We start from the raw sequence: 19,615 nt of genomic DNA on the forward strand, positions 1-19,615 counted from the left end.
CTAGGAGAGAGGGGGGAGGGGTAATGTTGAGCAACTGTTTATGTGATCTGATGGCTATTTAGGAGTGCATAATTAGCATTTAGTGAATAAGAGACAGGTGGGGGAAAGGTCAAAACTTTTAAAATGATTGAAGGTAGGCACTGTGTATCTTCCAGTCCTTACAACTTGCAAGGCAGGGAGCTGAGAACAGTGTCAGCTCCAAAAATCCACTCTCTCTGTCTCCCCCACGCTCCCTGTCACATTCCACCCCACCCTCCTCTTTTGAAAAGCATGTTGCAGCCACTTGAATGCTGGGATAGCTGCCCACAATGCACCACTTCCAACAGCGCTGCAATTGTGGCCACACTGCAGCGCTGGTAGCTGTCAGTGTGGCCACACTGCAGCGCTGGCCCTACACAGCTGTACGAACACAGCTGTAACTACCAGCGCTGCAGAACTGTAAGTGTAGCCATGGCCTCAGAAAAATGAGGACAATAGAATAAGTTTATTTAAAATATATGGAGATGTACCTATCTCATAGAGCTGGAAGGGACCCTGAAAGGTCATTGAGTCCAGCTCCCTGCTTTCACTAGCAGGACCAATTACTGATTTTTGCCCCAGATCACTAAGTGACCACCTCAAGGATTGAACTCACAACCCTGCATTTAGCAGGCCCATGCTCAAACCACTGAGCTATTCCCTCCAATTTTTGTACCATGCGCAAATGTTAATCTAATGGCCTGGGGGTTCCAACCCCTAGAGTCTAGACAAATAATTCATGCTCCAGGCTATGGTTTGCACATTCCACCAGGTGACTGCAAAGCAGCAGCAGCAGCAGCAGCAGCAATGGGATTTCAGGGAAGGCACCTGCCCTTCACTGAGCAGCCTGTCAGCCACAGTGGAAAACAGATTTGCACTTTCAGAAGTACCCTGAGGGTGGCTGTAAGTCCTGTTGAAGTTAACAGTAGTCTTTCCATTGACTTTAATGGCAGTTAGATTATATCTTTTACAAGTACACATGGAGCTGAGAAGAGATACAGCATCCCACCAAACTTTGGCTTGGAGTAGGCACTGTTGGTAAAGTACCTTGGGACCTGACACCACGTTTGAAAGGTAATAATGAACACACAAGATTCTGGGATACATTTGAGAAGTTATTAGTGATGAATGACTGAATGTGGAGCCATGATATGAAAAAGACTGTGAACTTCGGGGGGGTGTGGAGGGATGAACAGAATAATTTCACATAATTTGAATAAAGTTACTTTTCACAACTTAAAGCTCAAAAAAAGTAACATGAATGCATGAGGATCTTAGCTAGCAGTTAACATCTTGTGCCACTTCAGTAGACTGTTGTGAAGTGCAGTAAGCAAAGGCTTTCGATCAGAGCAACAAATCAAAACTGAGGAGGCTGCAGATTAATGCTCTAGGTGAGAACACAGCGTTTTACAAAGACAGGTTTGACATGGGGATTTATGAAGTGGTGGCTTCTCTCTTTTCTGTTCACTTTCCTGTGCTGAGGGGTTAAAGGTTTTAGCCACTTGTCAACTCTATTTTGCACATAAGTCCAGTAATATTTTCCCTTCCTTTTTGTTTTCAGTATGCCATCAGAGATACTACTGAAGATATTTTCTTATTTGGATGCTGTATCCCTGTTGTGTATCGGTTGTGTGAATAAACGCTTCTATCATCTGGCCAATGACAAGTAAGGAAGAGGGGAAACATAGTAATTTCAATCTCACAGCAATCAAGTTAACCTGAGTTATATGAGACTTTTTAATTTAGTTTCATTGATGCCAGGGAATTGATGTAATTACCCAGCAGCTATTTTTCTGTTGTATTGCAATCTATATGGTAAATTTTCAATATACTGGATGCAGTTTTAGCTGTGTGAGTTCCATTAAAGTTAATGGGACTTGTGTGGCTAAAACCAAGCACACTGCTTTGAAAACTTACCTGTTTTTTTGCATGTATTGCTTTATAAGATCAATTTATACTTTACTTTTCTTTCTGATTTAGATTAACCAGCACAGGATGCTGGACTCCCTCCTCACAGGCAGGGATTTTTGCACCTTCTTTTCAGGTTCCTGCTTTTTCATTCCAGTTTTTTCCCTGCGCTATTGCAGGGGGGTTATGTAGCCAGGTAGTTCTGGTGGTGGTTTCAGCAGCTTTCATTTGTCACAGTGCAATGAATTTATTTTTGATAAAAACAGAAGAAAAAAAACAAATAGAGAAAGGTTTATCACAAGGGTATCAGTTCAAAGGGCTAAATTCTATGTTTAATTATGGTCCATGGGTCAGAGTATACATTTAAGACTCAATTCATATTGATCTCCCACTGATGTCATTGGGAGTTTTGCAGATGGATCAAGTGGAGAGGCCAACTTCTGTGTAGTAATTAAAATGTTTAGGTATCATTTTTTCAGTACCATGTTGTGGTATTTAGCATCTATTAGGGAGAAAATCTGCTTGCCTTAGACCCACCACTATTTCTCCAATTTCTCCCATTCCATTTCCCACCCCATCTGCTAAAATGATATGCACTGAATTGTTACTGTTGTCATTGAAGTGTCATCACTGAGCTTTGGAGCGGACACTCCAGTAAGATTAAAGAGTCAGGGAAATCCACACCTCTGAGTTATGGTCTGAAATGTATGCTTGCATCTGCTGACATTCACTGCATTGATTGCATTTGGTTCACATATGGTAGATTTACTTTGCAACCATGAGGGCTAGAAATATACTTGGTAAATAACCTCCGATTTCATTTCATTTTTAAATGTGATTATATTACACAGGTCACATATAAATGCAAGGGGGCACCCCTGGTGTAGGGAGCTTGTAGCCTGTAGTAACTCCTTTGCCTTTTCCCAGCTACTTTCTTCTGCTCACACCATGAATGACTGCAACTACTGCCAGTGGGAGAGATTGCAACAGCGTGAGCTGGTGCATGCCTCCCTATTAATTGGTAAATACTGTACTTGACGCCTCAGGGATGTTTTGGACGTTTCTGAGAACAAGATCTCCTTTCCCATCTCAGCCTCCAGTGCTAAACATTTTCAGCTGTCTGTCCTGCTTCTGGGATTTTCTCTGAAATCTTACTTTTCCATCCTGAATTCCTTTTTCAAATCAGAATCTAGAAGGGGGAGGAGGGAGGAGGAGACTTGAAAGCTTGGGCTGTTGGTGGTATGATCTTTGCAACCTCTTACAGGGGGCAGCTCCTCAGCTCAAAGAGTTGAAGAGAGGAAGCTTCACATAAATCTTACATGAATTAGACAATCAGACTAATGTTGATTTCCCAGAGAAGCCCCTACAAAAGGAATGATGTACTCATAAGAAGAGAGAGCTTGGTGGTAGTGATGTGTAATGACTTACATCAACCACTGAGGGCATGGGAAACAGGCTGCTATGAGAGACTGACTGTTCTCTTGAACGGAGGTCAGCCTGGGAGCCATCTAAGCCCTGAATATTTTATGGAAAAAGACCCAGAGAAACATACTAGAGCAAGATAACATAGTTTTAATCTGGGAAAAAGCAGGGACTGGTAAGGAAGATCTGGCTGGCCAGTGGATGTGAAAATCCTGTGCTGAGGCTAATTTCTAAGTGAGAAATAAAACCCCATAATGTGTCTTTGGTATAATTACTATGGATTGTGTGGTTGATATTTTGGTAGCATATCCTGTTCAACAATTGTAAAATTGTATTCAAAGGATAAATGGTAACATATTTATTGCATACTGTCCCCCTCTCCCTTCCTATGGTCTCTAATTTGTATGATATTTAACATGTTTTAATGAGGAAAGGACAGCCCCAGAGGGAAAGAATTATAACATGAGGAAGGAAGGGTGTTTTTTAAATGCATACACAAATGCATGAAAAAGAGAGAGAGAGATGTTGTCTAGTGCTGCAGCACAAGGCTAGGGATTGGGAAGTCCTGAGTTCTTATTCTGGCCCTGAAAATGACTTTTTTATGAATTGGGCAATCTTTTAACTTTGCTGTTGCATTTTCCCCATACATAAGTGATACTTATCTACCTCTCTGAGGTATGGTTCGAATTAACTAGATAACATTTAGAAAACACTCTAGATGCGGAAAAGTGGTGACTCTTGGGTGGCAAGGAGCCACTGCAGCAGTTTTGATGCCACCCTTTTCTAACCATGGTGGAAGGGATGTGGCTTGGTACAAAAAGGGCATGTTGAGTACATCCCTGGTATGGCCCAGCTGTTGGATTAGCCCTTGGGGACATTAGCAGCCATCACAACTTAAAGCAGCCTTCTAATTTGTACCAGGTGACTGCCCTAGCATTATGTTGGCTGAGGACAGGTCTAGGAATGCAGCACGAATGGCACTTTTGCATCTCCCTGTTGGTTATGATTATGATGTCCTTACTCAGTCTTTGCTCAGACATTCCCACTGATCTCAGTGTGAATTGTTTGAGAAGGTAATGAGTACAAGTAGGATGTCTGGTAAAACTTTTTATATCCAACAAAAATATCAAGATGTGTATAAATGCTCTTTGGTTCTCATTATGTGACTTGTCTTTCCCCCAGCAATCTAATTTCTAGCTTATCCGCACTAATACAGAATATGGGGTTTAACAACAAACTAAAAGAAGGGGAAATGATGAATACAGAAGGACATCAGCCATTGAGGCAAAACCCAGATGTTGAGACTTTCTAGAAATTGCACTGCTCTACAGCCAAAATGCTTCTGAAATAAATGTAATCCAACTTTACTAATTCTGGGTCACTGAGAACTAAAATGATGCTTAAAATTGTTGATTGGCTCTGGTTTTCAAGATACGCTATTGGGTCAGTATATACGACCCTTGACTTGGGAATGGCGGAGGATAAGTGAGTTATAAAGGGAAGGGATCTCAATTTAAACCAGAAATGACTAAATTACATCTTTGACTGGATCTGTGAATAAATCTATGACTGGGTTTGGACAGTACTTGCTTTTTAGGCAAAACAATGAATGATGCAATCTGAAGCTGGTATTGCGTCATACATGATATGAATTGCATCGTGTTATTCCTAGAAGTCATGGATGATGCAATCATAACGAAGCTTACATCACTCTGCTGAACAAATTGCCCTAGATCAGCTCTAGAAATCATACAGTGTCGTGCTCTCTTCTTTGTCAGTGTTTGATTTTGCAAAGGGACACATTTCTGTTTAGCCAAAGTGAACAGAGGTGCCTCGTACTTGTGTGAACAGTGCAGATAACTTCTGCTATGTTTATGGTGAAGTGACTTTTGCATCACAAAAGCGCAATATAACCACTATGGTTAAGAAATCCTATCCCCTTTCTTTTGGCTGCAAAATTGGAGATCAGGACAAGAGGTGGGCCCCACACATATGCTGCAAGACTTGTGCAACAAATCTTGGCCAGTGGTTGAACAGGAAAAGGAAATCTATGCCTTTTGCAGTGCCAATGATTTGGAGAGAGCCAACAGATCATAGCAGCAATTGTTCCTTCTGCATGGTGCCTCCATTTGGGAAAGGTGTGTCAAAGAAGAAAAAGTGGACTGTGCATTATCCAAACATTCCATCAGCTATACACCCAGTACCCCCTGGAGAAGGACTGCTGGTTCCTGATGCACCAGAATCATTCTCTCTTGAGTCAGACGAGGAAGAGGATGAAACTTCTGGTCCTGAACCATCAATGTCACAGGACCCACATTTTCTCCCATCCTCCTCCTCTGAACCACACTGCATAACACAAGGTGAACTGAATGACCTTGTCAGGGATTTGGAACTCCCCAAGAGTAAGGCAGAGCTGTTGGGCTCCAGACTACAGCAGTGGAATCTCCTGGCAGGCTATCAGGGCAAATGGAGCCCATCAATGCTTGCAGACTATTGCTGGACAGTGACAAGAGATGCTCCATTTAATGAATACAAGAGACAAGCCAAGAAGCGCTGAGTAGACACTGAATAGGACTAAACTATGTACATAATAGTTTTTTGCCTTTTGTTTCATAATAAATTGTATTTATATAACTCTTTTGCTGATTTTTAAAGTGTTACATAAACAGGACAGGTGAAATATTATCCTGTAAAGCAACCATAAACGCATGAAAAGACCTAGGTTTACAATTTATGATTAAAAGTCTACTATCTACACAATATACATAGACATAAAATGTAAAAACTTAAATATCTTAGAAACAGTAGCCAATCAGTTGTTTTAATTGTCATATTTGAATTCAGCACATCAAATACATAATAAATATCACATTTTATCTCTGAAGCAGACGACATCTCAAAAATTGTAGACCAGTGTAGGCTAGTGTCATAAACAGATAGCTAAGGGTTAATGTCTCTTTCACCTGAAACACCTGACCAGAGAACCAATCAGGAAACCGGATTTTTTCAACTTTGGGTGGAGGGAATTGTGTGTCTGGGGTCTTTGTTTTTCTGGCTGCCTGCTTTCTCTGAGCTTTGGAGAAGTAGTTCTGTTTTCTAATCTTCTGTTTCTAACTGTAAGGACAAAGAGATCAGATAGTAAGTTATATGGTTTCTTTTCTTTGGTATTTGCATGAATATAAGTGCTGGAGTGCTTTGATTTGTATTCTTTTTGAATAAGGCTGTTTATTCAATATTCTTTTAAGCAATTAGCCCTGTATTGTATCACCTTAATACAGAGAGTCCATTTGTATTTTTTCTTTCTTTTTTATATAAAGCTTTCTTTTAAGACCTGTTGGAGTTTTTCTTTACTTCAGGGAAATTGAGTCTGTACTCACCAGGGAATTGGTGGGAGGAAGAAATCAGGGGAGATCGGTGTGTGTTGAATTGGCTAGCCTGATTTTGCATTCCCTCTGGGGGAATAGGAAAGTCCTTTTTGTTCCAGGACCGGGAACGGAGAGGGGGAGTCACTCTGTTTGGATTCACAGAGCTTGTGTCTGTGTATCTCTCCAGGAGCACCTGGAGGTGGGGGGAGGGAAAAAGGATTATTTCCCTTTGTTGTGAGACTCAAGGGATTTGGGTCTTGGGGTCCCCAGGGAAGGTTTTTCAGTGGGACCAGAGTGCCCCAAAACACTCTAATTTTTTGGGTGGTGGCAGCAAGTACCAGGTCCAAGCTGGTAACTAAGCTTGGAGGTTTTCATGCTAACCCCCATATTTTGGACGCTAAGGTCCAGATTTGGGAATAAGGTTATGACATGAGTGGCAGCCGGTGGGAGATAGACAGAATCCAGAAGCCAGTAGGAATATTATATTTTTCTTTTCTCTGCTAAGGGCTTTTTAGCAGAGAGAAACAGTTTGGTTTTAAAAGGGAACCAGAGAGAATTTTTTTTTCTGCTCTCTCTGGCAGTTTGTGGCTTGCATGTTAAGCAAGAAGTCGTTAAGGACTATTAACAGTCTTTTGTCACACAATAGCACTCCCATTGTGAGTCATACCAGCACTATATAAATGCAAATAAAGTGGTTTTTCAGGTTTACTTAACATTGAAGATTAGCTAAAGGCACTGTTGCTAGGCAGACTTCAGGAGGCAACAGAGAGCCTGCAGTTCAGAAGATAAACACCGGAGGGCACCCCAACACAAGAAAACAGGAATCATGACTTCTAAGGCAAAAATGGAGGCCGAAGACCAATTCAGAGAAGCTGAACACAGGCGACAACTAGAAATAAAACAAAAAGAGATGGAGCTGAAAGAAAAGGAAGAAAGCATCAAACTGGCAGCCTTCCAAAGAGAACAGGCAGCCCAAGAGGCAGCACACAAAAGAAAACTAGAAGAAGAAGAGGTGGCCTACCGAAGGAAACAAGCAGAAGATGAGTTGGCCCACAGAAGGAAGCAAGAAGAAAAAGAGGCGGCCCACCGCCGAGACATGGAAAAACAACAAAAAAAAGTTGAAAAAATCCGGTTTCCTGATTGGTTCTCTGGTCAGGTGTTTCAGGTGAAAGAGACATTAACCCTTAGCTATCTGTTTATGACAGCCAGTATTCCCTTTCTCCACCTAAATCAAACAAACTCAACTTGTTCTTAAAGTTGGATCATACATTTTTTTCTTAATAAAATTCTCAATAATTCCTGAGATGCACATGCAACTGTATATTTTAATTCTGATGCTGGTGAGTCTGTTCTTTACTGATCTGTGCCCTCACTGGTAATAACTTTTTATGGGATTTACTTTGTCTCTTGAATATTTTTTCCAGTGTGATCTGGTTCAAAATTTACTCCAGTTTTTTTCCACCTAAAAGAACAAATTGGAAAACTAACTCTGTTGAAAGAACAGCTGTCTTACTAAGCCATGCTACAATTCAGGACAGAGAATCAGGATATTGGAAGAACGAATATATCATGAAACAAACAGCAACTGGCAAAACTAGAATAATGCAGCTTCTGAAACCTATAAACCCTTCCACTGGCCTTCCACTTAAAACCAAAGAAGCTATCAAGTAAGTATTGTCTTGTCATAAAGTGTGTTTACTCCCAAGCTACATTCAGAATGTTGGTGTAGTGGTTTTATATGGTATCTGTGTATGGCGAAATAGAGTTGTGAATTCAGGATGTGATGAGGAGATGCTCTCACAATCTGATTAATGTGATTTAGTCACAAAATAAAAGTAAGGAAAATAAAAGTGAAATAAGAAATATTTCTAAGTTTTTTGCTTGCAGGAAAGAAGATACTTTAAGAGAAATTACCTTGGTTATTTCCATTGAAAGTAATAGGAAGGATACATGCCCTTCTCCAAGGAATCCCCAGGGACATTGCTGCCTGAATTTCTAAAGTTCCATACATTCTTCTTGTCACTTCTGACAGGTTGTTTTAATAACTTTTTAATTGTTTTTACTTCCTCAATAACAGAACATATAGTTTGAGATGGGTGATTGTACTGAAGGACAGAAACGGAAAGGAACATGTAATGGAGCAAGTGGACATCTCTTATAATGACACATCTATTACTATATTTTGGTATGGTACAAACTGGCCATGTTTAGACACCTTATCAACTCTGGAATTATGTGGCATGACACCATTGCTTCTTGACCAATGTAAAGTTCCCACCAAGAATGGGTGAGTTTAAATTAAAGTATTTTTATACAATTAAATATTGTTGGAATTGTCTGTGTGGAAATTGCCTGACCTAAAACTGACCCAACCAGTGAAATTATTTTTAGTCCTTCCACAGCTTATCCTCGGAAATTTATTTCTTGTTTTTCACTGGCACCAGGGAGTTCCAGGGAGAATAGAGAATTTAACAAAATGATATATTTATTTATTTATTATCACATTATTTTATGAACTGAGCAGGTATGATATAGTGATTGACCATGTACAATACAGAAAAATAAAGACAGTTCCTGCCTTGGAAAACTTACAGTCTAAGCATAGATATAAATAAGACAGAATGGTAAATCCAGACCCATGGAAAACTTGTAATTAAAAATCCAGTGAGAACAATTCTTTACTTCTATTTAATCATATATATAAATCTAAGACATTTGTTACACAAGTAAGGAAATGTTGTTAAAATATATTTTAATCTGAATGTTTTTTGTTTAAAACAAATGTGTGTGTTTAGAAGACCTAATATGAATAAAAGGGAGGTTTTAATAAAATCTTTAAAAAAAATCCATGAAAGGATTTCTTTGGTGTAAGTGGAAGGACTTCAGAGTATTAGTAATTTAAATGTTTATGTGTGACATTGTGAAACTGCACACAACAGTATGGTAGTGCATAAGACCCAGAGCACAAACGTTTTGATCTAGTGTCATTGTCCAGGAAGAGTGAGTGATGTATGTGGAGAAGAGAAAACATTATATATATATATATATATATAAATTCTTTGATGTTATTGGTAACATGCCCATTGACTTTCTTAGTGCCCACAACCTCATATACTTTTTAAAATTGGTGATCTAACTCTTTTTGATCTGTTAACTGAAACAGTTTACAAAGTAGACATTCTTATGTCTGGAAAGACGACTTTTTGAGCCTGCCTTACACAATCTGGTTTATTAGGGAAGGCGGTGTGTTTGTAGTCCTAGGAACTTACACTTTTAGTTTATTAGCTGTAGCCATCGAGAGGTGTTTGACTATGATTAAAAGAAGACCTTATGCATATAAAAAGTACAGTGTTTTCCTTATTGGAAAATGTTGGCTTATTTTGGTTTCCCTGGGTAATTTCCCAATCTTTGTCTGGAACTATATTAACGAAGTATTCTAGTTAACAAATCACAACGAATTAGACTTCTGATTTTTAAGAAAAAGTACATGTGATTGTGAAATTCATTGTTTTTTTCATAGGGCAATCAATACCATCAAGTTACCTAGGATTATGAAACTACATATAATCAAAAATGCAACATTTGTTAAGGCTACATAGTCAGTTGTCTTTTCTCTTAAAATAAGTTTTCCTGTATAACTCTAATGTAGGTCTATCAGAAAGTCAACCTTTTCATTTCCTTGAGAGGGGAAAATTAAGCACTTCCATATTTAATTTACAGGTCTGTTCAAATGGCTCATCCTTTTTTGTACAATGGTTGTGGAATACATTCTTAGCCAGTAGTTTAGGGACAACGCTTTAAAAGTCCATAGGCCTCCATCCCTTTCTAAGGAGAGACTTCTGTCTGTGTCATAGTAAGATGGGAGGTTGGGGTCAAAAGAGAAGTAGGTTGCACCCTTAGTTTTGTATTGTACTTGTTAGGTTACAGTTTGTCAACAACAAAAGGCATGTAGACAACCTGTTCCTCTGACAAGGGTCCCCTTATGTTTGTGTGTGAGTGTAAGAAATCTAGGCAGCAGGGCATCTGGGCCATCCTAATATAGCCTCAGAACACCTCTTAAACTATGCTTTGTTCTGCTTCAGCTGTACCTTTCAATTTTTCCCCTGGCCCTCTGCTTTAGGGCTTTAGTCAACATAGACCTCTGTTTTCAGTACAAAAACAACAAGGAGTCCAGTGGCACCTTAAAGACTAACAGATTTATTTGGGCATAAGCTTTTCAGTACTTTTCTCATTATTTAATGCTGCAAAGCATCTAGGGTTACAGCTTGTACAAAGGTAAAATGTAAAGTGTTATAGAACTGCAGAAAAAACAATTCTTTAGGGCCTCTTGAATGTAATGATAAACAAAAAAAGAATTGTGATTGTTACTTTGCAGTTATTTCTAAATATCTCCAAGCATGCAATTCCTCAGTGTTTTTGCTAATCTTATTTGATTTATTATTTCTGATAGTCCATTATCTGAAGGAAATAGTGCCTCATAAAGTTTCCGTATGACAAATGCTTGCCCATGCTCAAAGCATGACAGTTAACAAAGAATGGCCCATGACAAGACTGTTTCACTAACAAAGATTTCAGTCAGTTATCCCTGTTGCCCTAAAATTTCTGTTATTCCTATCTCCTGTTTTACATGTTAACCTTTTACATTTATTTTTTAAAACTTAAAAACGGTATATTTAGCAAAAGACAATAACAGTTGTCAATTTAAAAAGACGTCAGGAAAAGAAGAGTTGGGAAGTGGGGTGGGGTTGGAGCTGTTTCTTCAGATAAACTGTGTCAAAGGCCACAGACTTATCGTCTAGCTTCATGCAGTCACAAAGCTATTCCCTTTGTCTTTTTTTATTTTTTATTGTAAAAATCATCTGTTACCAGATTTGCTCATTACTTTGGGTACAGTCATTTATTAGGGTTACTCTTTGGGGCGGGGAGGGGGTTCTGTAATTCTATCAATGTACTGCTTGTGTCACTTGTGTTTTCATATGGAGCTCTACTCCTCCGTTCTGCAAGTCCCCTCCCAATGGAGCTGTCCTGCAGGACCTAGATTCCCCAGGGCTGGGTTCCTCCAGCCCCGGAATCAGATGCGCGCGCATGCGCACACACACACACACACACACACACTCACTCACTCACACTCTCTCTCTAACAGAGCAAGTCTGAGTGGACTGGGTCAATCAGCACTCTCAAACTGCCACCCTTATATGCCCTTGGGCTCAATAGGCTGGGCCAAGCAGCACTTCCATGCCACAGGTACTGCACCAGAATAGAGTAAGCCTGAGCAGGCTAGGTCGAACAGCACTTCCAGGCTGCCACCCTCATATGTCACAGGTTCAGCACATCCCTATTCCCGCTTTCACGTCACAATTTTTCTGGTAGTAACCCACTTGATGAGCAAACTCCATGCTATTTTTGGACTCTACAGGGATCTTTAGCTTTAGTAAGAGGAGCGTTGCTGTTGTGGAAGTAAAGGAAGAACACTCTCCAATACTGCAGAATAAATGAGGGAAGCCAAACCACAAAAGAGTAAAGTTCAGAGAGAAAGAGGGAGGGAAGCAACCAACTTAACCATAAAAGTTATTTATTGAATAACAGTGATAACTACACAAGGAGAGCCAAAAAAATATAACAGTTACATTGTTAAAGGTTACAAAAGTCATATATAGAAAACTACACCTGATCAAATAAGTCAGGGTTAGAAAGTTATACCTGAGGTAGAAAAGAAAACAGAGAGAGAGAGAGTGAGCTGGGATCTCACCACTCCATGAAGCTTAAACTGGTCATGGTTCCCAGGTGATGGTGGTAGCTCAGGGTCCTCAGTGCTGGAGACAGGCCAAAGCCCCCAGCACAATCAGTCAGGAGAGGATGAAATCCTAGTGGAACTGATGCAGAGTTTGGATCCATTCATCGGAACACTTACTTGAGCGTGGGTAGTTTTTTTTTGGTTTTGGTAAGGAAACAATAATGGTGCAAGGGAGAACACTAGATTTGTTTATGAGTAAACTGATAACTCAAGGGTTTTCTTTAGGCTAGACAATAAGAGCTGATCACTCTTGGATATGAATGGTATTCCTTCCAGGGAGCTCACAGTGCAATTAGGCAGCTTCAGTATTTGGATATCAATCAAGGATTCATTACTAGAATTGGTCTGATAACTACTGAGCTGGGTGTGTGCAGGCATAGGTTCATTAACATCTGGAGCAGAGATCCCCCGGAATACAGGCCTCCCCTGCTGTTCTGGTCCCAGAATTCAGTGCGGTTCTTGCCTTGGGAATCTCTGTTCTCCATTCTGTAAGCTAATGGAGATTCTGCCCTGTCCCGTCTCTGATGCAGATGAGGCTAGGGGAGTTGCCTTAATCCTGTTGCCCTTGTCAGGAGGGAACTAGGTGTGTCTCCCACCGCCCTTCACTGCTCTCTGCAAGTCTTTTCTCTGATAGGTTTTGGTTCAAGCAGAGGCTGGGGAGGGGGTGTCCTTCATGAGTCAGACAGGCTGGATACTGTGCCCTAGTTCCCCAAGAACACAGAGTGACTGATATCACATCATTGGTGGGTTTCATACTGTACCCTAAATTGTAAAGCTTTCTTTATAGTTTCTGAGTAGAGAAATTTTTGTTTGGTTGGATTTTTTACATTCTGATCAATTCATTTAGGTGAAACTCTAAAAAGCAAACTAAACAGCACCTTTCAACATTTAGGAAGCTATGACATGTCTTTACATTTTATTTTTTAATTGTAAACCCCTTCTTTACAAGAGGGTTTTGTATAATATTGGTATTCCACGGGAACATATTTCTTCACAATTTCACATAAACTACTTTTTGCTTCTTACTATGCAAGTCATTTAGAGAAAAAAAGACTTAAGATCTTTATTTCAGCTATGTCACAGAAATAATAATTATTTAGTTATGGAAATTAACTTAGCATTTTCTGCTCTTCATGTTTCTTTAGGGTATAAAAAACATGCTTACGTTATTTAGGTGACAAATCTGAGGAACTGTCCCAGATTGAGGTGTCTGTAGAGGAGGTTTTGGAACAAATTGATAAATTAAATAGTAATAAGTTACCAGGACCAGATGGTATTCGCCCAAGAGTTCTGAAGGAACTCAGATGTGAAATTGTAGAACTACTAACTTATCGCTTAAATCAGCCTCTGAACCCAATGACTGGAGGATGGCTAATGTAATGTAATGCCGATTTTAAAAAAACGCTCCAGAGGCAATCGTGGCAATTGCAGGACAATAAGCCTAACTTTAGTACTAAGCAAATTGTTTGTTTGAAACTGTAGTAAAGAACAGAATTACCAGACACACAGATGAATATGATATGCTGGGAAAGAATCAATGTGACCTTTGTAAAGAGAAATCATGCCTCATGAATCTATTAGAATTCTTTGAGGGGGTCAACAAGGGTGATCTCATGGATATAATGTAATTGGATTTTCAGAAAGCCTTTTGACAAGTTCCCTTACCAGAGGCTTTTAAGCAAAGTAAGCAGTAAGGGAATAATAAGGATGGTCCCCTCTTGGATCAGCAACTGGTTAAAAGATAGGAAACAAAAGGTATGAATAAGTGGTCAGTTTTCATAGTAGAGAGAGATAAATAGTGGGATATCCCAAAGATCTGTGCTGTGACTTGTGCTGTTCAACATATTTATAAATGATCTGGAAAAAGGGGAAAACATCGAGGTTGCCAACTTTGCAGACAATACAAAATTACTCAAGATAGTTAAGTCCAAAGCAAACTGTGAAGAATTACAAAAGGATCTCACAAAACTGGGCAACAAAATGGCAGATGAAATTCAGTGTTGATAAATGCAAAGTAATTTACATTAGAAAACAATCTCAACTATACATACAAAATGATGGGGTCTAAATTAGCTCTTAGCATTCAAGAAAGATCTTGGAGTCATGCATAGTTTTCTGAAAACATCTGTTCAATGTGCAGCTGCAGTCAAAAAAGCTAACAGAATATTAGGAATCATTAGGAAAGGGAGAGAAAATAAGGCAGAAAATACCATTATGCCACTTTATAAATCTATGGTACACCCACACTCTGAAAACTGCATTGCAATTCTGGTCACCCCATGTCAAGAAAGATATATTAGAATTGGAAAAAAGTACAGAGAAAGGCAACGAAGATGATTAGCGGTATGGAACACCTACTATGTGAGGAGACACTAAAAAGACTCCAGCGTTCATCTTAGAAAAGAGACATGAGGGATATGATAGGGGTCTATAAAATCATGAATGTTGTGGAGAAAGTGAATAAGGAAGTGTTATTTACCCCTTTCTGCTGTTTTGAACCTTTCTCTTTCTTTTTTTCCTTTCTTGCCATTTTAAAACGTTCTGTATTTTCCTTTTGTGCAGTCTTAAGTTTCTCTTTTTTCCTTTTTCTCACTTTGCAATAATCCACTTTCTTTTGTAAATTATTGAAAAAGGGCCTAATCTCTATTTACTAAACTTCATTTAAAATGTGTAAAAACCTATTTTCTTCTGAAAATCTAACGTTAACATGTGAAAAAACACACGGAAGCAGTCCTAATGCATCCATAAAAGAAAAACTAAAACATTATTTTTTTCAAAATGCCTGCCATATCAAAAAGTATACACTTTCAAAAATGAGGCCAGAGGATGGGACATAAAGCAAGTAGGGGCATGGAAACCTGTCAAAATTATATGATAATGAATACTAAAAAGGTCTTCACTTTGCTATATGTGGGTTTCTTTGTTTTTTGTTTTTTAAACCATGCACTAAGGGTTTCTTGCACTGGAGGTTTCTGTGTGTTGGCTCTTGTAGGCTGCAACGATAGCAAATTCCAGAGGTGCAAGCTCTCAGGTCTTGGAGTTGGTTGGCCATTTTGATTTTGATGTTTCCCCATCTCTGCTTAACTTTTGTGATGTGCTAACATATGAGAGAAAGAGAGAGAGAGAGAGAGACTCTCAAATAACTAAGTTCTAGGCCTTTTGATGATGGTGATCCATACACCTTGAACAAGTCCCAGAAGCAAACTGGGAACCATTGCAGAGATTAAAAGGAGGTCTTTTATGTTCACAGCAGCCTGAGATGGGAAGTCTATTTTTTTCTTCCCTAGCTTTCAGGAGTTTCAGAGTGGACATCATAGGAAGCCGTAAGTGGACGATGGCAGTAGGCAAACTGGAAGTTGTAGAGGTGTCAGTAACTTTTGTAAGGTTCACCTTTCTTCACCTACTGCTGTATTGCTAGATGAAGAAAGGTAATACTGCTACTATCAGGAAATCCAGGAAAAGTTTTGGATCTAATTAGGATCCTAAAGTAGTGAACTATTTTAGCAGAAGTTAGTTCTCCTCAATCGATAATACAGACTCTTTGTTCCTTACTGCCTGTTCCTCCTAAATGTCTCTCTTGCCTTATTTGGATGAGTTGCTGCTTGTTCATTTTCATCAGATCCCTGTTCTTGGTCACACACTGGGAGAGTTACTGAGCCTGCAGAATCTGAATTTCAGTAAAAGGACGTTTAGTCTTATATCCTAAAAATTACACTGTTGAAGTTTTAGGAATGAAGAACTGAGTATTACAAGCATATTGCTGTGATTGAGAAGTGTTTGCAGCTGCAATCTCCTGCTGATGGCATTCTGCTTTTTTTAAAACAAACACACACAAACAAACAAGCATGGGAAGAGTGACATTATGGATCTTTACAAGGGTCTGTCTGGAGAATGAGCAGTTGCCAGACAATATCTTGTGAAACTTCTCTGATGTGAAGGATTGAATACACTAAAGAGCCACTGCGTACATTCCTGCAAACAGCCAACAAGGCAGCAGTCAGTGGTATTAAATATATATTACCATTGTGATTCTACACCAATTTTTGATCCCAGATTGGTACGGTACAAAAGAATATAACCGTATTCACTAGTAAATGATCTTTCTGTTCAGATTTCACTTGTTCCAAGAAAGCTTTACCTTCCTAAGTTGCCTGCTTCATGTTGCCTGCTTCATGTTGATTAATATTTCATGATTCCCTTTGCTATGGTAGCATTTTCTTTATAATAAACCATTTTGTTAATAATAAGAACCCTCTGGGATGTAAGAAATTTAGTGAGCATATCAGTTCCTCTTGTTGAACTGTACAGTGGGTATGTTATATCAGCCTGCGATAGATTTTGGTAGACACCCTTATTGGAGATTCTCTTCCCACTTGGCTTTGCAAACCTGCTGGTAAGCTGCTAGCTAGACTTTTTACTGCTTTTCATATTGCACAGTTTCAGAACAACTTGTTTTAGTGCCCAGGGAGAAAATGAAAAGTGGCTGAACTTTCATATTACTAATGGCGCACTCGTGTCTTTCTTTACTCTGCTATGTCTCTTCAAAGACCTCGGCGACGTTCCTTAATTGCTGAATTCAACCTTACTAACCTCACTAAAGTGACAACAATGATTGGCTCTGACATGCTTGTGCAACTTTTCCGTTTGAACCCAGGACTCCTGATGGGTCTCTGGAAGGTAAGATTACATTCAGCTACAGTATGTTGTTCATTATGGTAGCCTGGAAGGCACAGTTTCATAGACTCTAGGACTGGAAGGGACCTCGAGAGGTCATCGAGTCCAGTCCCCTGCCCTCATGGCAGGACCAAATACTGTCTAGACCATCCCTGATAGACATTTATCTAACCTACTCTTAAATATCTCCAGAGATGGAGATTCCACAACTTCCCTAGGCAATCTTATTCCAGTGTTTAACTACCCTAACAGTTAGGAACTTTTTCCTAATGTCCAACCTAAATCTCCCTTGCTGCAGTTTAAGCCCATTGCTTCTTGTTCTATCATTGGAGGCTAAGATGAACAAGTTTTCTCCCTCCTCCTGATGACACCCTTTTAGATACCTGAAAACTGCTATCATGTCCCCTCTCAGTCTTCTCTTTTCTAAACTAAACAAACCCAATTCCTTCAGCCTTCCTTCATAGGTCATGTTCTCAAGACCTTTAATCATTCTTGTTGCTCTTCTCTGGACCCTCTCCAATTTCTCCACATCTTTCTTGAAATGCGGTGCCCAGAACTGGACACAATACTCTAGTTGAGGCCTAACCAGTGCAGAGTAAAGCGGAAGAATGACTTCTCGTGTCTTGTTTACAACACACCTGTTAATGTATCCCAGAATCATGTTTGCTTTTTTTGCAACAGTATCACACTGTTGACTCATATTAAGCTTGTGGTCCACTATGACCCCTAGATCTCTTTCTGCCATACTCCTTCCTAGACAGTCTCTTCCCATTCTGTATGTGTGAAACTGATTGTTCCTTCCTAAGTGGAGCACTTTGCATTTATCTTTATTGAACTTCATCCTGTTTAGCTCAGACCATTTCTCCAATTTGTTCAGATCATTTTGAATTTTGACCCTGTCCTCCAAAGCAGTTGCAATCCCTCCCAGTTTGGTATCGTCCGCAAACTTAATAAGCGTACTTTCTATGCCAACATCTAAATCGTTGATTAAGATATTGAACAGAGCCGGTCCCAAAACAGACCCCTGCGGAACCCCACTTGTTATACCTTTCCAGCAGGATTGGGAGCCATTAATAACTACTCTCTGAGTACGGTTATCCAGCCAGTTATGCACCCACCTTATAGTAGCTCCATCTAAATTGTACTTTCCTAGTTTATCTATAAGAATATCATGGGAGACTGTATCAAATGCCTTACTAAAGTCTAGGTATATCACATACACCGCTTCTCCCTTATCCACAAGGCTCGTTATCCTATCAAAGAATGCTATCAGATTAGTTTGACACGATTTGTTCTTTACAAATCCATGCTGGCTATTCCCTATCACCTTACCACCTTCCAAGTGTTTGCAGATGATTTCTTTAATTACTTGCTCCATTATCTTCCCTGGCACAGAAGTTAAACTAACTGGTCTGTAGTTTCCTGGGTTGTTTTTATTTCCCTTTTTATAGATGGGCACTATATTTGCCTCTTTCCAATCTTCTGGAATCTCCCCCCGTCTCCCATGATTTCCCAAAGATAATAGCTAGAGTCTCAGATACCTCCTCTATTAACTCCTTGAGTATTCTAGGATGCATTTCATCAGGCCCTGGTGACTTGCAGGCATCTAACTTTTCTAAGTGATTTTTTACTTGCTCTTTTTTTATTTTCTCTTCTAAACCTACCCTCTTCCCGTAAGCATTCACTATATTGGACATTCCTTCAGACTTCTCAGTGAAGACCGAAACAAAGAAGTCATTAAGCATTTCTGCCATTTCCAAGTCTCCCGTTACTGTTTCCCCCTCCTCACTGAGCAGTGGGCCTACCCTGTCCTTGGTCTTCCTCTTGCTTCTAATGTATTGATAAAAAGTTTTCTTGTTTCCCTTTATTCCCATAGCTAGTTTGAGCTCATTTTGTGCCTTTGCCTTTCTAATCTTGCCTCTGCATTCCTGTGTTATTTGCCTATATTCATCCTTTGTAATCTGACCTAGTTTCCATTTTTTATATGACGCCTTTTTATTTTGTAGGTCACACAAGATCTTGTGGTTAAGCCAAGGTGGTCTTCTGCCACATTTTCTATCTTTCCTAACCATCGGAATAGCTTGCTTTTGGGCCCTTAATAGCGTCCCTTTGAAAAACTGCCAACTCTCCTCAGTTGTTTTTCCCCTCAGTCTTGATTCCTATGGGACCTTACCTATCAGCTCTCTGAGCTTACCAAAATCCGCCTTCCTGAAATCCATTGTCTCTATTTTGCTGTACTCCCTTCTACCCTTCCTTAGAATTGCAAACTCTATGATTTCATGATCACTTTCACCCAAGCTTCCTTCTACTTTCAAATTCTCAATGAGTTCCTCCCTATTTGTTAAAATCAAGTCTAGAACAGCTTCCCCCCAGTAGCTTTTTCAACTTTCTGAAATAAAAAGTTGTCTGCAATGCAGTCCAGGAACTTATTGGA

At 39.6% G+C, this 19,615-nt stretch overlaps 1 protein-coding gene across 2 annotated transcripts in view; it reads left to right on the forward strand.

Moving 5' to 3' along the window:
* FBXO15 (F-box protein 15) overlaps positions 1 to 19,615 on the forward strand; it is a 60,704-nt gene that overhangs the window by 19,419 nt on the left and 21,670 nt on the right. Inside the window, exons 1-5 of one of the 2 annotated variants that reach the window (XM_030552647.1) lie at positions 607 to 1,092; positions 1,580 to 1,684; positions 8,138 to 8,380; positions 8,791 to 9,000; positions 17,055 to 17,184. In XM_030552647.1, the coding sequence (XP_030408507.1) occupies positions 1,581 to 1,684; positions 8,138 to 8,380; positions 8,791 to 9,000; positions 17,055 to 17,184 (687 nt within the window). In that variant the 5' untranslated portion in view covers positions 607 to 1,092; position 1,580. Of the gene's footprint in view, positions 1 to 606; positions 1,093 to 1,579; positions 1,685 to 8,137; positions 8,381 to 8,790; positions 9,001 to 17,054; positions 17,185 to 19,615 lie in introns of those variants that run through there. The other variant, XM_030552646.1, reaches the window with a different exon arrangement.

This window comes from Gopherus evgoodei, chromosome 2 (assembly GCF_007399415.2).
Source record: "Gopherus evgoodei ecotype Sinaloan lineage chromosome 2, rGopEvg1_v1.p, whole genome shotgun sequence".
NCBI lineage: Eukaryota > Metazoa > Chordata > Testudines > Testudinidae > Gopherus > Gopherus evgoodei.